General features: G+C 33.9%; 1 protein-coding gene across 2 annotated transcripts in view; it reads left to right on the top strand.

Annotated features, from left to right (window-relative positions):
* Positions 1-2,135: 2,135 nt before the first annotated feature.
* LOC125651481 (tetratricopeptide repeat protein 8-like) overlaps positions 2,136-16,109 on the top strand; it is a 28,092-nt gene continuing 14,118 nt past the window's right edge. Inside the window, exons 1-8 of one of the 2 annotated variants that reach the window (XM_048880104.2) lie at positions 2,136-2,349; positions 3,043-3,224; positions 4,617-4,776; positions 6,737-6,871; positions 12,360-12,445; positions 13,558-13,756; positions 14,395-14,534; positions 15,730-15,901. In XM_048880104.2, coding sequence (XP_048736061.1) covers positions 2,248-2,349; positions 3,043-3,224; positions 4,617-4,776; positions 6,737-6,871; positions 12,360-12,445; positions 13,558-13,756; positions 14,395-14,534; positions 15,730-15,901 — 1,176 coding nt within the window. In that variant the 5' untranslated portion in view covers positions 2,136-2,247. The remainder of the gene's footprint in view (positions 2,350-3,042; positions 3,225-4,616; positions 4,777-6,736; positions 6,872-12,359; positions 12,446-13,557; positions 13,757-14,394; positions 14,535-15,729; positions 15,902-16,109) is intronic. The other variant, XM_048880103.2, reaches the window with a different exon arrangement.

Raw genomic sequence — 16,109 nt, 5'->3', positions numbered from 1 at the left:
AAGCGGTAAAACTAGTACTTTTTGTAAATGCCGAAACCCAAACACGGCCAAAGACACGAGGCCAATTTCTTCACTCTTATAAATACTCGTTTTAGCCTATTGAGCTTATTTTCATAGCTTTTAAAAGTGTTATAACAGGAAACTTTCGCGCTATATAGGCCTAACGCATAACATTCGAAAATAAACGCGTGACACTCGCGTTTTTTGCAGCAAAACTTTCACGTTTTAAATAAGGCCAAAACAAAGTATCTAAATGTAGTAATTAGAGCTATATGGATTTTCTCCTCTCTCCTATATATATTACATTTGGTGCCGTTAACCACCCCTGCACTACAGATTGTCCTGCCAGAGGCATAAAGAGCCTACAGGTTGTGTGTCTCCTCGAGACGTATTAGGAGGGAGGAATGTAGTAGTTATGGCTATAAGGACCGTGGGTATCTATCTCAGTAGCTCAGTGGTTAGGGCACCTGACTAGTAGTGCAGGGTTCGATTCCCGGTCCAGCCACAGATTTTCTCCTCCCTACTATACTATATGTGTTTCCTCTATCACCCCCCCCCCCCACCCCCCGATAGGTAGGGTAGGTAGGTAAAACATTTTAATTTATTAAACATTTTATTTGAAATATTAGTTTTTAACTCGTTTTGAATACATTACAAATACATTTCAAACATTATGAAGATCCATAGTAGTCGAAATGAAAATCAGAGGAAAAAAATCCAGTTTGAAAATTGCCGATTTTTATTTTATTGCTATATGCTGTCAATAAAATGTTTCTGGTCGGCAGCAACGACATAGTAAGAGTCGGGAAACCGGAAACACACATGTGGAAGGTGAAGATAACAAACAGTTATTAATCTCAAAACTCCTATATAGTCCCGTGAGGATCCGAGTTAGAATAGGTCCTCAGTACCCCCTGCGCGTCGTAAGAGGCGACTAAATGGGGCGGTCCTTCGGATGAGACCGCAAAAAACGAGGTCCTGTGTCACAGCAGGTGTGGCACGATAAAGATCCCTCCTTGCTCAAAGCATAGGCCTAAATTTTGCAGCCCTTCACCGGTAATGGTGACGTCTCCATATGCGAGAAATATTCTCGAAAAACAATACATAAAATCAATCATAACTCCTATAAGCAATGCAAAATAGAGAGTTGGGCAAACACGGACCTCTGGACACATCAGAAGTGGGATCGGGTGCCTAGGAGGAGTAAGCATCCCTGTCCACCGGTCACACCCGCCGTGAGCCCTATATCTTGATCAGTTAAACGGAGTTATCCATAGTCAAAATCAGTGTGCCAAGAACAGCCGAACATATATTTTATTTTGGCCTAACATGAAATATTCTGTATAAGTATTGAGTTTATGTAAAACGTACAGGAACCCGTGATTAATATGTAATGAATGAACACTGAGTTGTATGTATTTTTAAGTAACCTTACCGTAAAGAACTATACATCCACACGCTAATTAATACGCCTATACTTTTTACACAAGTATTTTCAGAATGGTTGGCAAATTTATATGTTATTGAAACTTTATTGAATGTAAAGTAGAATGATAAAGGGGTATACAATTTCGTTCATGAATTTCAAGAAATTAGCCCTCAGATTTCACAGAATTTTAAAGTGGTATTTTCGTTTAAAATGTCACGGGTGCTTGTGGACAAGACTTCCAGTAGACACCTTCTTGCATTTTTGAATGTTCAATTCCTTGTGTATTCCGAGTGTATTTTATTAAATAAAATATGTAGGCCCTATCTATTTCAATGGCACACATATAAACCGTTTTTAAATGTTCCTTTACTATGATTGGTGACATGGCATTTTTAAAAACGGTTTCAATTCGAGCTTGATTTAATTCTGTCTATGTTTAATACTAAAACGCAGACTTTCAGTCGATAGCTTGATCAGCGTGTTCATGTTTCGGTATTTAATAAACGTACTAGATTTACCGGCCGCTTTTTTGGTAGCTGAAAATGCTGGTTCAGTACGTTCGTAAAAGAATTCTCAAGAAAAATTATATGATTTTTATTTGATGGATCGCTAACAGTTGTCTCAAAAAGTTTGATGCCACTCTATTCACTATTAAAAGAGAAATCACGAAAAAAAAAATAAAAAATCGCTATTTGGGACATCCGTACCACATTTACCGCATTTACCGCTTGCCTCCACAGTTGTTCCCCTTTCGCGAATTCTTCAGGTGTTGCTACAAACATTTTTGAGAAAAGTCTTCAAAAGCCTGAAAAGGAGAAATGGATCCACTTTTTCTGGCCTACAGTTATTACAGGAGGAAGAAGTATGAACAGTGTACAGAAATATGTTCGCAATTATTGGAGAAAAATCCATACGATCAGGTAAAATTAGTATTTCTAATTCTTCATGTTATTTTTATCAATTGATATATATACTTACATTTCCAACTGTTTTCGCTTTCTCTGTGATAACCATTTGAAGCTCCAGTGTATTAATTCCTCCATATATACAACTGGATATAAATTTCCTACTTGAATGCAAACGAAAACAAATCATTGGGTGGAGTATATGAAAATATTAACATGGAATGCCATGTGTATTTCAATTTCTGTTAATAGGCAGTTATTTGATGTCTTCATTTCATTATCAAATTATTATTTCAAATATAAATATAACAAATCTTTTTCTAGATTATTGTGTATGTGAAGTGTTAAACTACAATGGAAAAACTAATTTATTTTTGTATAATATGGTGTTAATATGACTTACAAGTTAACCATTTTTTCCTCTAATGAACACATGCATATATTTAATCATCTGTGCATGTGTAAACAGGAGGGTGATGGTACAATGGTAGCACTGCATCATCACCATCATCATGATCATACCATCATGTCATTATACCATTGTGGCGATGATACAATGGAAGACATGGCAGCAATAGGATTCCATAAATTATTATATTTCATGAACTATCATTTATTTTGCTGTTGTGTAATATTTTTTATTAAAAAAGAAGCATAAAGAAAACCTGATGTGTCAAAACATTTTTCTGCTGTTTATGATATACACAGGCTGCATGGACATTAAAGACAAGAGCATTGACAGGACAAGTGTATGTGGATGAAGTGGATGTTGACGAGGAAGGGATTGCTGAGATGGTAATGGATGATAACACAATTGCCCAGGTATCCAGACCTGGAACGTCACTGAAACAGCCAGGGACAGGACGAGGGGCACCTAGCCAGGGAGTCAGGTAAGACCCATATTTCATCTAAGTAAGAAATTAGCAGGTGAAATAGCAATGAACATTTGTCATGGAAGATGACCAGGGAAAAAGCCGTTGCAAAGATATACAATGTATTTTCTTTTTTTAAATTCAGTCATCTTTTCTGATGACTTTTTGTCTGGTGTCCGTCCGTCTTTTTGTCTGATAATAAACCTCTCAAGAACCACTGGACCAGAGAAGTTCAAATTTACATTGACATGGGTCTCTTGTTTCTTTTTTTATGGAGTTAATTTAAGGTGTGGAAGTTTTTTTTTCTCTCATAAAATTTGGACTAATCTCTGAACTTTTAAAGCTATCGATATGTGGTACAAGTTACCCTAGATGAAATGCCCCTTATGTGATAGAAACATTACCGTGTGTCAGTGATGTTTTTAAAAAAGGACAATGTCTGTTGTATCATTTAGTAAACAATTACAATGTATCACAGTGAATGTGTTTATGAATCCATTACAAACATAAGGCCAAGTAAAATTAATTAGTAGATTATCATTCAAACTTCACGAAAAAATGGGGCGGGTGGGAGGATTTTATTTTTTATTTTTCGTCATGGTATTCTTGATCTCGAAAATGCCTTCTCTCATTGAGAAAGGGCTTTATAAATCATAATTACATGTGTATTTGGGTTTCTAAAAGGCAAAGTGAAACAAAGTACGTTTACGATACCAGACCGGACATAAAAATATCCGGAAATCGTAATTTTGAAAAATAAAAAAAATCGGGGCGGGCGATTTTCGAGGGGCGGGCAGGAATGATAATCTACTAATTAATTTTACTTGACCTAATGCAAAAACATTTGATTTCATCATCTTGTACTGTGGCATTAGGAAGAAGTTAAGAAGAAAATGTGATGTGATGAGTTATTACAAAAAGTTTGGTTCAGGCTAGCAAAAAGCAATCATGCCAAACTTTGTATATAATAGTGGTAATAATTTTTTTGCATTAAGTATGTATATATGTAATCATTCAGGGCTGTCGCACCATTCAAAGTTTGACCGAATATTGGACCCATTCCCAATGACAAAAAGTCACCCATTTCCCCCCAAAATGCATTTATAAATTGAGAATGTATTGTACAATCAGTAAATGGAGACAAGAACTGAATGAATATAAAATGAAAATTTGGTTATTTTATTATTCTTATGTTTTAATTATTTGAATGAAAAAGATAGTAAATTTAATTTTCTCAATTTATCTAAAAACAATGACCCCATACCAGAGATTATGTAAAGTATTGTAAAGTGCAGTCTGACTTGGGAGTGACGGAATCTGACCGCAAATGCTTTTCTGTCTTGCATAGAATAAAGAATTTTTCAATGGCATAAAATGCCTAGCACTGAAATACTCCAAATTTTATTCCAGGCCAATGTCACAATCTGGTCGCCCACTATCTGGATTTGTCAGACCAAGCACACAAGGAGGCAGACCAGGCACCATGGAGAAGGCAATAATGACCCCTCGGACTGCACACACGGCCCGCCCCGTCACTAGTGCCTCAGGTCGCTTTGTCAGGCTAGGAACGGTAGGTTTACTTGTTTGTTTACTTGTTTGTTTACTTGCTTGTTTACTTGTTTGTTTACTTGTTTGTTTACTTGTTTATACCAGTAACTCATTACATCTGTTGTGAAGGTTACTGTATGTATATTTAATTCACAATATTTAAGAATTAATGGTGGCGCAAATGGACCTGATTTAAAGTTAAGCATAATTATGATTGATTGATTGATTGAATATTGTTTTATGTCCCTCTCGAGAATATTTCACTCATATGGAGACATCACCACTGCCGATGAAGGGCTGTATTTAGGCCTATGCTCAGTGCTTATGGCCATTGAGCAGGGAGGGATCTTTATCGTGTCACACTTGCTGCGACACAGGACCTAGGTTTTTGCGGTCTCATCCGAAGGACCGCCCCATTTAGTCGGCTCTTATGACAAGCGTGGGTATGTTAAGGCAGGTCATGCTTCATTTATGCACGTAAACTGCATAATTTTTAAAATCTGTCTTACACAGAGAGAGGGAGCTACTAACTCTTAAAAACTATTTTGGTTGTTTACATGAGAACATTTTGTATCATAACAACATGACAAACATGCGCTTCTGTATGACGTCATTGCATGACTGTTATAAATAGATCATGGAGGTACCTTAATAGAAAATGTAAAAGTAGCACATTATCCCAAGATTTAAATATTGGTCTAACTGGCGATAATGACGGTAAAATACCCATAGTATATCAGAATTACTGATAGAATCCTACCACTTTCAGTAAGAAATAATTATTGAACATTTAAACATGAAACCATCTAGCCCATGTTTTACATTTTGCACCGATGCTATGCAGTTTTCTTTAAAAGTTTTCTTAACAGACGATTCTATCAGTAATTGCCGTGCACATTAGTTTATGACCTTTCACACGGTGTATAAAAAGCCTCTAAAAATATGCGGCCTAATGTGCTACTTTTGCAGTTTTATTTCAGTGTGTGACAGAGGAAAATCGGATCGACATGCTAAATGTTTTCTCCGTTAAACAAAATTGTCAATGAATGATATCAACATACCTTCTTAATATCAATAAATTCTCAGCGTTTCACATATATATTCCATATATCCCATGTCATATATTTTAAATACTCCACATTTTGTTGATATTTGCATGTCACTCATAAACAAATTCCTTGCATGTGTCAACGTCACTCGATGTATAGTCATGACGTCATCAGTTTACTTTCATATCGATCAGACAGAAATTACACAACAGCAGTATAACATTTCGAATTTCGTTGGATCTTAGTAGCTGCATGGTTTATTGTATGCATAAATAAAACTTAAATAAAAAATAAAATCGGAATTTAATATATACTTAGTGATATACTTATTTCAATTATGACGTCACATTGTTTCGCGGATTTTATCCCAGTAAAAATTTTCATAACCTGCCTTAACGTACCCGCGAACAAGGGGGTACTGAGGACCTATTCTAACCTGGATCCCCATGGGATTATGAAAGTAGTGCATCTGTCATGTACTATAGTAAATAGGTTGAGTATTTCATTACTTTTATATGAATGCCACTAAAAGAAGTAAACATACATGTACAGTGTGTTTTTTGTCAAGTTTGTAAATATTTGTTTTTTTAGGCAAGATTATAAACAAGGGAGATCCAAGATATAGTCAATTAAAGAGTTGATTGGAACTCGTGTTTTAAATGTATATATTTGTGCTGACTTCAAATAAAATTTCTTTACTTACTCGTTTTGTGACATACTCATGAAGAAAAGACTTTGGTTAATTTCTGAAATTGCTATGATTAGATTTGAAGGGGTAAATCTTTGGTAGAAATGTGTAATAACAAAAACTGACAGAATGCTCTTATATATGTGTGAAAGTAAGTATTTAGAGGCTAGCAGATAAAAATGATTCAGTATCAATAAAATCATGCTGGTAATATCATTTACCAAATACTGCTGGATTTTTTTTAGGCTTCTATGCTCTCTACACCAGATGGTCCCTTTATCAATCTGGCCAGGCTTAACTTCACAAAGTATGCAGCTAGACCTAATTTAGCCAAGGCTTTATTTGAATACATATTCCACCATGAAAATGATGTTCGAAATGTAAGTATAACATAATAATCACCAACGTTTTCCAATAATAGATTTATGCTGTTTCAATGTACAATAAACTTCTTTATAACAACCTCGTATATAAAGTGTTTTCGATGTAACATAGCCGTTTTGTTTTACAAGCAAATTTGCTATATGATTCATTGGAAAAAAATACTACTTACAACATACTTAGATAATAATATTTACATTGCCAATGTTTTTGCCTTTGATATCTTTACAAATTGCAATGATAGCCTTTTCCTTGTAAATGTGTTGTAGATGTGAACAATGAGAATATGAAATTTAATAAATATAGTACATCTATTTTAATGGATGGGGATTTTGACAGAAATGAAAGTAGAATGTTAATATTGTAACAGGAAAGGAGAAAATGCAACAGACCACACTTAGATTTGAACACAGGCCCCCTGAATCTCTAGTTAGGTGCTCTTGCCAACTGATCTAACTGGCCATCAGCGATCGAACCCGTCTGACCGCTACATTCCTCTCTCCTTAAATGTCTCCATCCTAAAAAACACACAATCCAAATTTTTTTGCCCCTGGCAGGACTTTCACCTGCTAAGTCCAGGGGTACTATTCAGGAATCCTGGTCATGGCACCAAAATATGTAACTGGAACCAGTATAACAGGGGCAGCAACTCAAGTGATTGACCCCCCCCCCCCAAAAAAAAAAATCTGTACACTGGCTCTAGTAAAAAGTTCAACCAAGGTAAGGGAATTCCTGGACTAAGGTAAACACATCAGAATGAAAACACCAGTTAAGGAGTTTATAATTTATTGATGATATAGGGTTTGATTTATATTGTAATTGATAACAAATAACAAGTTACATAGAAAAATAACAAAGTGTAAATTAGAATCAAAATAGGAATAAGTAAACAAAAATGGTATATCCTGAGTTTTGAATATGAACTAAGTAATTTAATAAAAATGACTCAATAGTATGAGAAAAATCTGTAAGGAAAGGTAAAGAACTGTGAAATATGAAAAATATATAAATATGTCCCTACTAGGCCTCCATAATACTGAAAACTTCCAAAATTTGAAAGGAAACAAGCTACATCTTAACCTGCATCGAGTATACCTTTTAAAGATAAACTATATAAAAATGATTGACCCTGAAAAATATTTAATACTAGTTATAAAACCTCCTACTACTGTCTACAACACCTTGAAACTTGTCTTGGTGAGGAGAACCTAATGAACTGAAAAACTACCTTATAAAATCTACTAATACCCTATTAAAATATACTAAATACCCACTGTTAACCTTGAGGTTTTTAGCAGTCCCAAACTCCTTAAAAAAAGTTAACAGGAAGGGAGAAAATGCAACAGACCAGACCAGGATTCGAACCCGGGCCCCCTGAATTTCTAGTCAGGTGCTCTACCAACTGAACTATCTGGCCACAGGCGATCGAACCTGGCTGACCACTACAATATAAAAAATACACTTCATTTTTTAAAATACTTGAGGGTATGAGTGCCAAAAAGGTTCGTGCACTATTTGTCAAACCCCTGACTAATCTTTTGGCAATATGTAATTATTATGCTGACTCAGTATTTTTTTCAAAATATTAAGGTTTGGTATTTAAGTTTCAGTGGAGCAAATGGCAATCTTTTCAAACGCGTTTCCAAGTTTGATTGATGCTGATAATTTAGATACAACATCAACTAGTGCTATATTGTAGCAGGTGCCATTTCATATTTTCTGCAAATCCCCCCCCCCCCCCCCCCCCCCCCCCCCATTTAAAGAGTGGTGCCATTTGTTTTAGTAATTTCCAATGAATCCAATTGACACTTTCATTATATACATTAAAAATTTCACCTTATCTCCTTCAATTATTAGAGAGCTATACAAGTTAAAGCATTATCCTATAAAAATCAATCCTACATGCATGCACTTCCTGGTCCGTAACTTTCACCAAATATACAGTATAGTTTTCAAAGCAATTCATTGAAAAACAAGAAATTTGTAGAAGTTTTAACTATTATTCAATCAAAATTAAGCACATGTGCATGATGGCAGTGATTTTAACAACATCACTAAGTGAAGCTTTACAATTTGTACTTATATCACAACTTTCAGACCATTTCATCAAGAAACAAATTACAAAATTAAGCAAATGCTTATGAGTAATTTGACCGTACCAATATGTTACAAGTCTTGATATATAGATTTAAGATAAATTTCAAAAGATTTCAATGAAAATTGAGGAAATAAGGGTCCAAAATAGGAGGTCCAAAAACAATGTATGTGCATACATGTGCATGTGTTTCAGCAGAACCAATCATTTTTCATTGTATTAAGTTCTTGCAGTATGTACCTATCATTAAATTTTTCTCATTCATAAGAGAGTTACAGGTATTTGAATATTAAATAATCAAAATTGAATGCACAAGCTTTAACGTTAAAAGTTACAAAGCATGCACATTCACATCCTCATATAATGAAAACATAAGTTAGAGATAATCACAGAATACCGTAGTTGAAAATTCGTTGATTTTTTGGGGGCCATAGACAGCCAATAGCATACTTTGTTCTTTGATTTAGCAATTTATGTTTACACCATCTATTAAACATTGATATCATAAACCTGCAGTAAAAATTTCATTTTATGGGAGTCCTTTATTAGAACAGTTTACGACCCTTTTACTACCCCCAAAAACAGTGCATGTGCATACATGCACATTAACAGGTATTTGTGTCATATACCTGCTATGTAAATTTTATAATTGTTAAGCAAATTTTTTCTGCAATGATTGCGACCTTCATATCCTGTTTAACAAATCAAAGAAAGGCATTTCATTATTTCTATTTCTATTTTTCTGTATTTTTAAAAAATATATAATACTTTTAAGTGTGTAAAATATGGATAGTAAGCTAATTAAATGGTACAGCTGAAAATCACCTGACCTTGACTTGCCTCCATATTTATGCCCTCCTTTAAAGATGCTATGCACCTGTCGGTCGATCGGTAGACCACATGTTGTCCGCTCAATATCACTTGATTGTAATGATATTTATGCCCTCCTTCAGAGAAAAGGGGCACATTGCTTTGCACCTGTCAGTTGGTGGGTAGACCACATGTTATCCGCTCAATATCTCGAGAACCATTCACTTGATTGCAATGATATTTCATATGTGGCTTAGTTTTGGATAGAAGAGGACCCCTAAATGATTCTCAGGTCAAAAGGTCAAGGATCAAACTGGACATAGGAATACACTGTCTGCTCAATATCTTTAGAACCCTTTGCTTGACAGACATCAAACTTGGTACACTGGTACATCATAAGGAATAGATGACCCCTATTGATTTTCAGGTCAAAGGTCACTGAGTGCAATGCAGTACTCTGTACATTTGGTGTTCACACAATATCTTGAAATCCCTTCGTTTGATAGTGATGATATTTCATACATGGGTTGGACATTGATAGTAGATGACCCCTATTGATTATTAGGTCAAAAAGTCAAAGGTCACTGGATGCAATACAATACTCTTTACAATTGATGTCTGCCCAGTATTTTGAGAACCCTTTGTTTGATAGTGATGATATTTCATACAGAGGTTGGTCATTGGTAGTAGATGACCCCCATTGATTTTCAGGTCAAAAGATCAAAAGTTACTAGTTGCAATGTAGCACTCTATACAATGGGTATCCTCCCAATATCTTGAGAGCCGTTTGCTCAGTTGTTATGATATTTCATATGTGGGTTGGTTATGAGTAGTAGATGACCTCCAATGAATTAAGATTTTCAGGTCGAAAGGTCAAAGGTCAGCAGGTGCAATCCAGTACAATAAACAATTGATATCTGCCCAATATCTTGAGAAGCCTATTCTTGATAGTGATTATATTTCATGCATGGGATAGGTACTCCTCCATCGTACATAGTAGTTATATTTCATTTTTGAAAAATGTATAAACTGCGACACTTTACGCCAGCATACCTCATGAAGTGCGTTAGTGTACTGGCATGAAGCGCTCATGTATTTTCAAAAATGATATTTATTTTCTTTTTACATTTTGCTTTCATTTCTGAATTTTCCCAGCCTTTGAAATAGTTGTACTATATTATTCAAGATTTATACACACATTGAACACATTCATGAGGAAATAGCTGTCATTTGAATTGGTAAAGATATTGAAGGCATATACATAGGAAATGTAAATATATATGCTACTTTTGCACTTGACCATTTTATTTGCAGTTATTTGTTTGTGTAATAAATTTCCTTTTTGTGATTAAATTATGACAATCTTTTATGTATTATTTTGGAAATAGAATAATGATTGCACTTGTATAATTGATAGGACATTATTGCAGGGTGGGGTAGGGGGTAAGACTTGTTTGACTCCTTTAGTAGAACAACACATTTACGATGAGTTTTTAACACCGCTATTTGATATACATTTTTACAAAGAAAATACAATTAGTCGATTTATTATTATGATTTATTATTACAGTATTAATTATTATTATAATTTTTTGATTACGAAGAAATGAACAAATGTGTTAAAGCTGTGTGCAACGGCATGTAGATTAGCTTGCAATACAAGGGTAATTGATATAAAAACTAAAGCACCCGTAATCCAAATGTACTTAATGTAATGATAAATAAATAAACATTTTAAAAGTACTACAGATCTAGTACTGAAGGAAATGATTTTTCAATTACATGTATATAATAATGTCAGGTACCTATGCTGTGTGGTCTACATGCTTAAACCAAAGAAAGATAACTCTTGATTGTTCTTGGAATAAAAAAAATGGTCTGATGTTCACTAAAAGTGTAATATATTTACTGAAATATTCCAAGTAATCGACTATTCGTCAACAAATGCTATTGACTATTTGAATAATGAAAATATTGATTTTGAAATCTCTAGTCTCCATTGTTGCTAATGACAAGCAATGGCTTGAAATTAAGTCAGGGTTTGTAGAATATATATATATATATATATGTATATTCTTTTATATAATAGGAATTAAGTCAGTCATATTACATGTAAATTACTCTTTTATATATTCTACTTTTTTATATAGTTCTACTTCAAAACCCCTTGACACACAAGAAAAGTTACTGCAATTACTTCTGATTTCTGGTTACAAATTGCAATATTGAATAAGCAGGTTATACTATTATTATAGTCCCATGAGATATATTATAAGAGAAGTTTGCTATCACTAGATCTTATTTCTCCATAGAAGCATTGACCTTTCAACTCAAAATAAAAGTCTATAAAAATAATGTAGGAATAATGTCAAGGTTGTTTGTGTTATGGAGGATATAAACAATGGCATGTGGGGTAATTTCTGCCTGAATTATAATAAAGTAAATGATATGAACTATAATGATGCTACATTTTTACCATTCATGTAAGCTATGTGAATTTAGATTTTAGGAAGAAAAATATCTAGAACCTTGTGCCTTATATTATGTATTTTTATTATTCTGACCATTCCCACATTGTTCAGGCATTAGAACTTGCTGCCTTAGCAACAGAAGCCTGTCAGTTCAAAGATTGGTGGTGGAAAGTACAGCTGGCAAAGTGTTATTACAGGTATGCCAACTAATGTAGATTCCATATCATACACAAATAATCATTATTCCTGTTCATTTCCCTCACAAATTAAAATTCTTGCATTTATTTATTTATCGCTAATTTATATAAAATCCTTTGGAGCATAGCAATATCAATTATATATTTTCACAAATTGAAATTGTACGATTGTCACAATTTTGTCGAATTTTAAAAGTAATTGTGTAATATAAGGAATCTGCAGTTCTGAAGATGTGATAAAATCCCAAAAAGAGAGATAACTCTACCATTGACAACTTACTACACTAGCATTGTTTCTGAAAGTGAATAAATCTGGAGATGAAAAGGAACATGAATGCTGCTTCTAGACCCGATGATTAAATTCATACAATGGTTAATCCCCATGAAAATGAAATTTAGCCATATGCCATATTCATATTATTTTAAAAAGTAGTTTTCTTCAGAATATAATTAAAGTTAACAAATGAATTTTATTTTTGGAAATACATGCTGACTTATTTCATGAAGAGCATTAGCAGTGGTAAAGTTTGATGTAGTATTAAATTTTATAAAATTAAAAACTGTAAATTATCGCATTTTCTGGTATTTGAAGACTTGTTCTGAGTGATGTCAAGAGTAAACATTTTCCTTTCTGTCTGAGTGACGACGTTAAAGTCTATCTTAATGAAAGTGTTTCAAAGTAAACATTGCACATGTAGCTTATACATATTTCATGTTCTCAAGATTTATGGCAAACTCCATCTTCAGTAACTACATTTTTAAACTTGAAAAATAAATCATATCCTCTGGTAATACAAAGAACCAAGATGGCTGTGTACAGAGTGCAACACATTGTCTGTAGTTGCAAAGTGAATTCTTGCGCGGTGCAAGTGATTTGTATTTATCAATGTTACTTCCCATTTCATTTGCCATTTTACATTAAGTAAACTGCCCCAAGTTATGTTACCGGTATATCATATAACATAGGTAAAAATTGCCTTATTCCTAAATTGTATGTGATACTCTCTATCTACCATCAATGTTTTATGGACTGTGGGCAAATCATGAAATAGTGGAAGGTTTTATGAAAGTTGAGGATGAATTTTAAAGAATCATTGGATTTTTTTGGTCAGACTTGGGATGTACAGAGATTCTGAGAGGCAGTTGAAGTCTTCCCTGAAGCAGCAGGATCACGTAGACACCTACCTGTATCTTTGTAAGGTGTACTGTCGACTGGATCAGCCCCTCACTGCCATAGAGGTCTACAAACAAGGATTGGAAAAGTTCCAAGGGGAGACCACTCTTATGACAGGAATCGCAAGAATATATGAAGTACTTGTTGATTTATGAATATTACTTTAAACATGTTATCTGAAAGATGAAAATCTCAGATTAATGTGCAATTAACAATGATGTATACATGTATAACCTGTTTAATACTGTAAAATTCAGTTATGGCAAATTTTGGGGCCCTTAACAGAAGTTCAAATCAAATTCCCTATTACATTTTTTTTTTTAATTTGAAGACAATCAGTCTTTTCCAAATTTTTTTTTTTAAATCAGATACAGCAAAACACAGCTTTAGCAAATCTGCCAGCGCCAGCAAAAAAAAGGATTCATTACATCTAAACTTAGTTATAATATCCAATCAAATTTTCGTTATTTTCCTCTCATAGGGGAATAAATGTCACCTCGTAATAAGCATGAAATTGTTTGAAGCATGTTTGTTATAAGCATGTTGTTAACAAACAACTCTTTGTCATATGATTTTCAACGTTGAAAATGTTGCTGGGGATTTAGAATTTTTTTTTTTTATTACAACCAAGAATTTGCTGTATCTATGATAGTAGTAATTGCATGCAGAATTTTACTGTCACTGTATGCTTTATATGACATTCTGACACTACACATATTACAATAAATGATGAACCCGATCTCACTAAATTGAAAGTAAGGTTTCTTAATTCCAGGGGATGAATGATATGGATAATGCAGTGAAGTTTTACAAAGATGTGCTGAATTATGACAGTATGTATGTTGAAGCCATAGCCTGTATCGCCACTAACCACTTCTACACTGACCAACCGGAAGTAGCTCTCAAATTTTACAGGTGTGTTGGTCTGCTCATCTAAATCTGAGATATTCAAATTTTCATATACCTTATTAGGTGCGTATCAATTTGAACTATTATGATATCATTAAAAACAATACAGATGAAATGATAAGGGGAAATGATTGAAATTTATTTCTTAGATTTCTTTGGGAAATATTAAAAATCAAAGACCAAACTTGTCGCAAACTTGGATAAAAGGGATTCAAAATTGTTCAAATGAGGGGTCACACCCTTTTCAAAGAGGAGATGATTGATAAATAGTGAATATATTGTGGTGTCTTTTAAAAATCTTCTCAAGAACCACTGGACCAGAAAGCTTCCTTAATGAGTGGAGATTCTAAATTCTTCAAATCATGGCCTTTATGGATAGGGTGGGGCCCCAATAAGGGATCAAAGTTTTACAAAGGGATATATATATAGGGAAAATCTTCTCATAAACAAACACAGCCATGATTATTCATATTGATATGCAAGCATCCTTGGGTGCATAAATTCAGGTGGTTTTTTTTTCAAACCATGGCCCCATTGGGTAGGGGGTGGAGCCACAATGGGAGGAACAGTATTTTATGGGAAAATCTTTAAGATTCTTCCTTTTAAGAGCAACAGTGCTATTGTTAGTAATAGTGGTATGCAAGCATCAACAGATAGTGCAGATTCAAGTTTGTTCAAATCATAGCACCCATGGTTAGAGTGGGGCTACAGATTGGGGATAAAGATTAGGACAAAGATTTAGTGTTCTTCCAGATGCTGAGCACTCCTGATAAATAACATTTTTGCTTACTAAACCATGCCTACTTGTAAGGTAACTGTACAGTGAAAAAAAAGGGGGTCTTAAGTGTTAAAATTATTTTTGAGGAATAAACCATTCCTATTTCTGAAAAATCACTCAATTTAAAAATTCTGAAATTCCCTGATTAGTTCTAAGTAAGTTTCAGGAATTTTTCAAAAATTACTCGAGGATACTTTAATTCTAAAAATTTTCCTCATTTGTTCAACAGCATGTCAATAACATTTTCAGAAATGTTAAAATCTGTAAATTTATACAGACTTCTTATTTTCAAATTTACAATAACAATTATGTGGTAATTATTGTGAAATTGAATTTTCAATGTTAAGGAAGTACAAGAATTTTTTTAATACATGATACTTCTGTATACTTCATGTGAGTAATGATAATTTTTTTACTTTGCAGACGTTTACTTCAAATGGGGGTATATAATGCTGAACTATTCAATAACCTTGGTTTATGCTGCTTCTATGCTCAGCAGTATGACATGACCTTGACCTGTTTTGAGAGAGCTTTATCATTAGCAGAGGAAGTTGCCCTTGCAGAAGTTTGGTACAATATAGGACATGTAGCATTGGTAAGTAAAGTGGGGGTTTTAATGTACAGTGCTCCCTCGATATATTGCCAACTTTTGTTTAAGACAAATTTGGGCAATAAAGTGGGGGTGGCATTATAACGAATTCGCCATTACGGACAATTCATTGAGCAATCAATAGAAATTCAATACCATACAGTTGTTTGGACTCCATTCTGTATGTTTTTGATATCATTTTTGGCTCACCTGA

Source organism: Ostrea edulis, chromosome 5, assembly GCF_947568905.1.
Source record: "Ostrea edulis chromosome 5, xbOstEdul1.1, whole genome shotgun sequence".
Lineage (NCBI taxonomy): Eukaryota > Metazoa > Mollusca > Bivalvia > Ostreida > Ostreidae > Ostrea > Ostrea edulis.
This window is presented reverse-complemented; position numbering and strand designations above follow the sequence as displayed.